The 9,659-nt window shown below is 40.5% G+C and overlaps 1 protein-coding gene across 1 annotated transcript in view; it reads left to right on the forward strand.

Moving 5' to 3' along the window:
• The window catches only part of slc6a8 (solute carrier family 6 member 8), a 28,297-nt gene that overhangs the window by 13,353 nt on the left and 5,285 nt on the right, over positions 1–9,659 (forward strand). Inside the window, exons 5-12 of the mRNA XM_035738061.2 lie at positions 787–921; positions 1,044–1,147; positions 1,271–1,395; positions 6,157–6,269; positions 6,618–6,755; positions 6,866–6,968; positions 7,140–7,240; positions 8,764–8,934. Coding sequence (XP_035593954.1) covers positions 787–921; positions 1,044–1,147; positions 1,271–1,395; positions 6,157–6,269; positions 6,618–6,755; positions 6,866–6,968; positions 7,140–7,240; positions 8,764–8,934 — 990 coding nt within the window. The remainder of the gene's footprint in view (positions 1–786; positions 922–1,043; positions 1,148–1,270; positions 1,396–6,156; positions 6,270–6,617; positions 6,756–6,865; positions 6,969–7,139; positions 7,241–8,763; positions 8,935–9,659) is intronic.

The raw sequence follows: 9,659 nt of genomic DNA on the forward strand, positions 1-9,659 counted from the left end.
AGAGTAGGTAGTCATGCCTGAAGGTGTGCCTGGGCCGCCAAGTCACAAAAACAATTGGCTTTGAAATCTAACAGCCTTGTAGAAAAGCTCTTTATAATACAGTGGTTCATATGGCACTAGGTCAAAGTTCAGTGTTTGAAACGTTCACCTGATTAGATAAAGACTTCCACTTAGCTCTATCTTGTACGTGTGCTAGGTTGGCAGGAATGCAACAGATGATATTCCCATTGCTCATATGAAAAGTCCCCAGCATGTCACTGTGACTGCAATCCCCTTGTGTCAGACACCTTTGACACCTTTGAAACCTTTGCAGTCTGAAATGTGAATGATCAGCCAAACTGTAGTTATGTACAGTACAGCTCCTCACACTATGCATGTCAATGAAACTACAGTAGGCTGAAATGACATCCAATCATTTTAGGTCTCCGATTGCACCACTCTGCAAGTCTTCTCATAATGTGACATCTACAGGTGTAGGATCTTAATTAGATCACCCTGTTGTTGCAGGACATTTCCTGTACAGCAGGAAATGCAAATGTGTCATGTATTCTAGTTTTAAAAAGGCATCTAAATTTAGTAATTTCCTCTTCAACATTTTGGACTTGTATCGAACCCTACAACCCCTACAAAAATGATTCACATTTCCACGCAATAATACAAAAATGTCCAGTTGCTGCAGGATTATTTCATTGCTGTGAGAAACTGGACAAATTAGGATCCTACATCTGTAACCGAAATATCATATGGATTTAGAATAATGACACTGGTCTCCCTGTTTCGCTGCAGATTGTGTATTTTACTGCCACGTTCCCCTACGTCGTCCTGATCATCCTTCTGGTGAGAGGGGTGACTCTTCCTGGTGCCTACGATGGAATCATGTTCTACATCAAGCCTGACTGGTCCAAGCTTGGCGAGGCGCAGGTGCGACCCATCATCCACCCATCTGTCCACAGTCCTAACTGATTGATTATTTAGATTAGTTAACTCTGGTGCTGTGTTGCAGATTAAACTGATCAGTTTTCATTATCGTTACTGTCTGGTAGGTGTGGATTGATGCTGGCACACAAATCTTCTTCTCTTATGCTATTGGGCTTGGAGCTCTCACTGCCCTAGGCAGCTACAACAGATTCAACAATGACTGCTACAAGTAAGTGATATGACAGCTGAATGGTCTCACCTCGCCTCTTGTTGCACTTACTGTCTCCTGTATGATTCTGACTTGTTTTTTGTGATTATTTCTCCCTTTGTTTTTGTTTTTATTTCTGTCCAGGGATGCCTTCATGCTAGCTCTAATCAACAGTGGCACCAGTTTCTTTGCTGGCTTTGTGGTGTTCGCCATTCTAGGCTTCATGGCAAACGAGCAGGGAGTGGACATCTCCCAAGTGGCTGAAACAGGTATGCAGAACACACTCACACTTACACTACAGAGGTTGTCTTATATTCTGGCATCTCAAAACCTACCATGGTACTAACAGGAGAGTATTACTGAAGGCTTTGGTCCTCGTTGTTAGGAATGCATGAAAGTGTTAATTGAAAGTGTTGATGTCATTGTTTTACCTTCACATTGGCAGCCCCTCTAGCACTGAGGAAGACAGCCGTACCTCTTCAATAATTTAGACCGATTCCGGTCCTCAAAGCTGAATCCTTATTTTATGCTTGTGCTGCACTTTTGGCAGTGCATTATTAATACGATGAACTTTTAATATAGAAATGACGCACAGATAAACGTGTGAAATGTAACCTTGCTGTACAGTGTGTAAGGATAGTGGGTGTAGCAAGTCACTTGTTTACTCTACAGAAATGTGAAGATGAAATATTGTTGTTTAATGTGTCAGTAATGATATAGAAATATACTAAACTATCAAGAAATTATTGAAATGCATGTTTGAATTGAGTCTGTCAGCATTTGAGAAATTCTAAACGTAAAAATGTATTTACATGAACTGTATGTAACTTGTACCTCAACCAAATGTTTTCTGCCTGGAGTCACCTGTATTGATTCACAAGGAAATCAGTATTATAGAATTAAGTTCCTCTGATGGAGAGAGTGTGTGTGTGTGTGTGTGTGTGTGTGTGTGTGTGTGTGTGTGTGTGTGTGTGTGTGTGTGTGTGTGTGTGTGTGTGTGTGTGTGTGTGTGTGTGTGTGTGTGTGTGTGTGTGTGTGTGTGTGTGTGTGTGTCGGTATGTTTGTGTACGAGTGTGTGTGTTTGTGTACGTGTGTACGTGTGTGTGTGTGTGTGTGTGTGTGTGTGTGTGTGTGTGTGTGTGTGTGTGTGTGTGTGTGTGTGTGTGTGTGTGTGTGTGTGTGTGTGTGTGTGTGTGTATGAATCTGGGAATGAACAGTATGTTTTCGTGTGTTTGTGTATGTGAATTATGTGTGATTCAAGAGAGAATATTCTGAGATCTCTTGGTATAGAGTATGAAAGACAGTGATGCGGAAGATTTGTCTGTGTTTGTACGTGCTGGAATAGATGATCTGTATGAGTGTTTGACAGTGAGGGGGACGCAGTGAGGAGAGATTGAGACATTGGCAGTGGCCATGTATTTGTCCATAACATCTAAATTGTTGTAAGAATTACATTTTTGTTGTGTGTGAATTAACAAGAGATGTGTAATTACCAAACAACTGTCACACATAACTGATAATTATTTGTATTAATAGACTTTCAAAGCACATGACATTCACAACTAATTCTATCCATTCAGTTATTAATAGGTTTACTGGAGAAGATAGCATCTGTGTGTGGCGCCTCTGACATATCGCATGCTTTCACATCTGTGCTCTTGCATGTAACTTCCAAAAATAATCACATTAGTTTGTTAATAGTTTGTCCATTTTCATTCAGTGTCTTAGCTCACTCTCTCAATCATTATTTGAATTGAGTATTGACTTATTGAGAATAGTAGGGAAATAGGCGTGTGTAGTCCATTACTATCTGCACATGTTATTGGCTTCATGACAGTAGTTATACACACAGTCAGAAACACACTGGATTGAACCATCCTGGACTTATCATCTATGAAATCCATCTCTACATATCACAACATATTCTTTACTAATAGCATACTGAATTATACTAATATTTTACCCTGTAAGTTTAAATATTCACTATATTTATTCAGAGATACATGAGCACTATTATAATGTCGAACCCCGTGTAAAAGAGTAGTCAGCTATGACCATAGCCATGCTGTTAAGGAATGAACACAACAAATAAACCTGTCAATTTGAGTCACTCTTCATGTTCCCCAATTAGTGCAGTGCATATACCTGTCTCCTCACCAACCAAACCACATGCATGAGACTTTCAATTACTGGACCATCTCATCAAGGAGACGATCAAACTCAAGTACAGCAGGAAGTTTACACCTTATACATCTTAGGGCTGGATTGAATCCTTTGAGGAAGTATCATGGAAGATCTGTGTTGGAATGTAAAGGTCATTTCTGATTGAGTCGTTTACCGTAAATGGAATCTCCATGGGAACATTGCCTTTAAATTTCAATCCAGCTATACCGCGGATCTTAACGTGATTCTTCCGCGATACGAATTGAAACCAGGCCCTTAGTTTCATCTCATCATACAAAGCTAAATTTGACCAATTCCAATACATTGTTTTGGCAGTAGTCATCTGTAAAGACACCACTGGATCGGGATTTAACTGGAAGTACAACAAGGGTGGCCATAGAAGTATTATGTCTGTCATTTATATGACATATATTTTATTTTATTAGATATCTTAAGCTGTATCTGTAAAATATATATTAAATACATTCAATGGGACAATGATGATGATAGCTACATTTTGAAATCTGCAATATTTAAAAATATATTTTTGTCCTAAGGACACCCTTGGTGAACTTAAATAGTAGTATTCCTCTACCATCCCCCAGCACGATTCTGTTAACATGGTAGACAGACAGGGGACTTTGGACAGACAGTGTTACTGTGTTGCAGTAGCACAGTTGAGCAGGATTTTGTAGGAGGCAATTTACTAAGCACTGCTATTTACAGTGAAACTAATATTGAGTTAAAGTCCATCTGTTACTGCCTGCCCACACGCAGAAGGAGAGAGGTGGCGATGAAACTGATAGGCCTTGTTTAGCCCTAGTTACCCCTCTCATTTCAACTGTACAAATAGCTTTCTGTCACTCAATATTTACTATACTGGTACTACACATGAGTGCAGTTACTGTGTGTACATATGTGTGTGTGTGTGTGTGTGTGTGTGTGTGTGTGTGTGTGTGTGTGTGTGTGTGTGTGTGTGTGTGTGTGTGTGTGTGTGTGTGTGTGTGTGTGTGTGTGTGTGTGTGTGTGTGTGTACGAGTGCATGTGTGTGTGTACGAGTGCGAGTGTGTGTACGAGTGCGTGTGTGTGTACGAGTGTGTGTGTGTGTACGAGTGTGTGCTTGTGCGTGTGTGCGTGTGCGTGTGTGTGTGTGTGTGTGTGTGTGTGTGTGTGTGTGTGTGTGTGTGTGTGTGTGTGTGTGTGTGTGTGTGTGCAGGACTGCCTGTGAGAGTGTCAATAGGAGTGTGATTTTGTGAGAAGGTACATTAATGGATCGAGGCCCTGATTTTGGTTCAGCGTTAGACTCCTGTTTTTTTTGCAAGTTGGTACGAACGAAAGAGAAAAACTCCCCTTCCTCATGAATCTTCTTATCCTTTTAACAGGGTTTCGGTTTATTTTCCTCAGTCCCATTCTATATGACTTGTGATTGACATCAGTTCATTGATCTATATCTCTATATATCTATATTTTCGATTTTTTAAGTATTAATTTAAGGATTATTTAACCAGGAACTTTGCCTCTTGAGATGTGCACATCTCGCTTTCAAGAGGGGTCCTGGAGCTGACTACTGTTGAAGGTAAACATCTGTTATCTAATGACAGCATTTACACCTTAATCCAGCCTAGTCAAAATCAGAACCAATGACTGCATTGACCGACCGCAGCAGAGGACAGGGCTAGAGAAATCAAAGCAGTGACATGACATTTTCCAAGCGTAGGCCCAAATTCCCAAATCTAACTTTACTAAACCCAAACACAATAAAAACATTAACGGTAGAACACACAAGACACCTGACAAATTCTCTACCCAGCAGCCCCGTAGCCCCATCATCTGCAAACATATCCAGAGCCATTTGCAAAACATATGTGTTTTCAAGTTATTTTGTTATTTTGTTTGTGTATGAACCTTGCAGTAGTTGCTATACCAGGACTAGTTCTGGTGGTGAAAGTACAGTATCATACATCTTCACCTGTTCCATCCCTCTCATCTTCAATGAAAACATGGACCTATTTATAATGACACAACTCAAATTATAATTTATCTAGTGAAATTTGTGTAGTTGAAGCAGTTGTAACTGTAAAGCAAATATTGACCACCTCTCTCTTTGCTACTTCAGTGCAGTGTGTCTATAAACTACAATCTAAATTATGGTTACAACCAAGTACAAGCGGAGTACAGCGAAAATCTCTTTATAATGCAAATATGTACCATGACCTTAAGTTTGTGAGGTCGCTATTATAGATGCATTTTTATAGGTAGTGCAACTGTTTTACTTTTACTACCATAGTTAAGGCTACACAAGTTTAAATCTGCTATTTAAACTTGGTTGACTATACACTACCAAGTATTTACAGTAGTCAGCACATCCAGCCGTGTGACGCTCACCCGGCTTAAATTAATGTTACTATAGCTCCTATTTATTCATATGCATTAATAAAACGTTTGTTTGAGCATCATAAGGCATGAGCATCATTGATTCTTTTGAAAGTACCTCACTAACAATATACAAAAAAAAGCTAGAAAGCATGACGTTATACAATGCACATTGTTGTTAAACACTGAAATTATCATTCTATCTAACTCCTGCAATGACGTATTTAACAACTAAACCGCACTACTGTTGCGTTGACGCAATGCACAACAACACAACAATAGAATCAGACAGGAGACAAAAAGGCAGCCAACATTGTCACATCCAGCTTTTGCACAATAGCACCTCACTCAGGTGCCTCTCTTTCTCTCTCTCTATCTCTCTATCTCCTTCTCCCTCTTTGCTGTACTGTACGTATGTGTGTAGAGTGTGTCTGTGTTAAGGGCTTAGTCTGAGCTGTAGGGTTGAGTCTCTCATCCCTACTTCTCTTCTACAGGTCCTGGCTTGGCCTTTATTGCGTATCCTAAAGCTGTGACTCTGATGCCAATGCCCCCGGTCTGGGCTGCTCTCTTCTTCTTTATGCTGCTCGTACTGGGTCTTGACAGTCAGGTAGGAGCAACTTTACACTACTGGACACAACACTTAAATGGTTGCCATTTGTTACAAACTTAAACTATCTGGACCAGATTACTCTCAATCCACCAAAAACGGGTTGTATCCACAGTGTTTCTACCTCTTTTCAACCCCCCCACCCCCCTCAACGTGACAACAAAGAGCATTTCCTAGTATTTTTCACTTAACTTTGTACCTAAATCCAATGACATGTTGTGTTGAATTCACATCAGTTGACAACTCAACCCAATGTAAATCAAAACTAGACGTTGAACTGATGTCTGTGCCCAGTGGGAAGCTTACTGAGTACAATTATATTTGTGTTTTCTCCTCTTCTATCCACAGTTTGTTGGAGTGGAAGGTTTTGTAACTGGGATTCTAGATCTCTTTCCTGGAAAGTATTACATGCGCTATAAGCGTGAAATCTCTGTGGCAATCTGCTGTTTAATGTGCTTTATTATAGATCTCTCCATGGTTACACAGGTAAGCCACTACCCTTTGACGGGCGCTGATTCCATATTGTGTAACATCCATATTAGATGGTAATCACAAATTATTCACAATTATGAATTATTTCTCATGTGTGCCAACAGGGAGGGATGTATGTCTTCCAGCTTTTTGATTATTACTCCGCCAGCGGTATGACCCTGTTATGGCAAGCATTCTGGGAATGCATAGTTGTCAGCTGGGTCTACGGTAAGAAACATTCACCTTTGTGACAATTGATGTATAAAGAGTAAATACAAGTTTTATTAGTCGTATGTACAGGATACACATGGTATATACCGTATACCAGTATTTGTAGTTGTGCTTGTCGTCCATTCTTAGACAGCTCGAGTCTCTAACCGTGCCATTCTGTGTGTACAGGTGCTGACAGGTTCATGGATGACATTGCTCGTATGATTGGTTACCGGCCTTTTCCTTGGATGAAGTGGTGCTGGTCGTTTATTACTCCATGTGTTTGCATGGTAAGTGATGTACAATACTATACACACACGGTGGTATAGTGGAGGGAGTACGCAAGTATACGCCGTATACCCACTTATAGTTCAGTGGGCATCGTGTACACTCAAGTCTTAATCCCCACGATGCGTATCAAAATGGTGTAGTGGAGGTAAACACCGTATCATTTAATAAGGCTGATGGAACAGATCAGAATATCTAGCTTAAAATGTTGGTCAAGTATTATTTCTTCACATTTTAGGCACAGCAACGTGCACACGGCAGTAGGCCTTCGGGCAAATGTTCCAAAAATGCAATCTGCGGGAATATACAGTTCTAAAATGCGCACAGCAAATGCACACGATTTCATGGACAGAGATGGAAGTATCTGTTAGATAGAGGGGAGATCTAAAGATGCAACAACGATCATAGGTTGCTCATTTGATTAGGATCATGCCTTTGGCTGCTAGACGATGAAATACAGTTGAAAGAAAACCAATAGAACAGGAGAAAGCATATGAGGAAGTCTTTATTAAATAATACCTCCACATTTGATGGGATGGTGGGATTTTAGCTATAGGCTACTTTGAAGCAAAGTAAGACATGATTCATATAATATGAAGTAAAACATGCAAGTTCCAAATAATGAATGAACATCTGCTAGATGGAAAGGCTTTCCCAAAAACCTTCTCTATTAAATGTTAACTACAAAGTGGTCTATGCCTACGTGTCAGAATGATATCATGATTATTTTCATCAATCCAGTTGCCATTTGTTTTGCTAAATCCATCTCATATGTGTTACAAAAACACCACTAACTAAACAATAGGGGCGACAGGGTAGCCTAGTGGTTAGAGCGTTAGTAACCGGAAGGTTGCAAGTTCAAACCCCCGAGCTGACAAGGTACAAATCTGTCGTTCTGCCCCTGAACAGGCAGTTAACCCACTGTTCCTAGGCCGTCATTGAAAATAAGAATTTGTTCTTAACTGACTTGCCTAGGTAAATAAAGGTAAAATAAAATAGAAAACAGTTCTAGGTGCATGCATATTAGAATTAAAGGGTAACTACACAAAAAAATATAAACAACTTCGATTTTTCCCAGACCTCCAAAGTGTTCTCCTGATGTGGTTAGAGCATTGTTATGGACTTAGAACATCCAATTTAGTTTTTCTACAAAAAAAAAAAAAGTGATTGAGAGCGAAAACCTGACTTAGTTGACAGGCTCATTCATCCGTGTCAATAGTAAGCCTACTATTAGCCTACTTGCACAGTACAGCTTGGGTTGTCCTGACTGTGAAAGACCAATATGGGTTTGATCATTTTAGGTCATTCAGAGTGTTCACTGTTTCTCATAGAATTTTTCACACAGGGCAGCTTTCCTTCGGGCCGTTTGAGAAATGTTTGTCAAATGAGATAATACCCACTTTTCCAGACACCAATACACCACTGTATACACACCTCTAGTCATGACTACATAGCCTGTCATTGTACATTTGTGCTTAATTGACCTGCCTGGTAAAATAATCATGTTTTTTTTGTCCTTCCAAAGGGTATCTTCCTATTTCACCTGTTCAACTACAAGCCTCTTACCTACAACAATACGTATGTGTACCCATGGTGGGGTGAGGTGATTGGTTGGTGCATGGCTCTGATGTCCATGCTCTGTATCCCTGTCAGCGTGTTGTACAAGCTCTGCAGGGCCACGGGAACCTTCAAGGAGGTCAGTATCAATATCATACTGTGCTCCTTACCAACATGGGTGGCAGCTAGCCTAGCAGTTAGAGGGTTGGGCCAGTAACCGAAAGGTCGCTGGTTTGAATAACCGAGCCGCCAAGGTGAAAAATGTATCGTGCCCTTGGGCAAGGCACTTACAGTGAGGGAAAAAAGTATTTGATCCCCTGCTGATTTGGTATGTTTGCCCACTGACAAAGAAATGATCCGTCTATCATTTTGAAGGTAGGTTTATTTGAACAGTGAGAGACAGAATAACAACAACAAATCCAGAAAAACACATTTCAAAAATGTTATAAATTGATTTGCATTTCATTGAGGGAAATAAGTATTTGACCCCTCTGCAAAACATGATTTAGTACTTGGTGGCAAAACCCTTGTTGGCAATCATGGAGGTCAGACGTTTCTTCTAGTTGGCCACCAGGTTTGCACACATCTCAGGAGGGATTTGGTTCCACTCCTCTTTGCATATCTTCTCCAAGTCATTAAGGTTTCGAGGCTGACGTTTGGCAACTCGACCTTCCGCTCCCTCCACAGATTTTCTATGGGATTAAGGCAAGGCCACTCCAGGACCTTAATGTGCTTCTTCTTGAGCCACTCCTTTGTTGCCTTGGCCGTGTGTTTTGGGTCATTGTCATGCTGGAATACCCATCCACGACCCATTTTCAATGCCCTGGCTGAGGGAAGGAGGTTCTCACCCAAGATTTGACGATA

This window comes from Oncorhynchus keta, chromosome 27 (assembly GCF_023373465.1).
Source record: "Oncorhynchus keta strain PuntledgeMale-10-30-2019 chromosome 27, Oket_V2, whole genome shotgun sequence".
NCBI classification, from domain to species: Eukaryota; Metazoa; Chordata; class Actinopteri; order Salmoniformes; family Salmonidae; genus Oncorhynchus; species Oncorhynchus keta.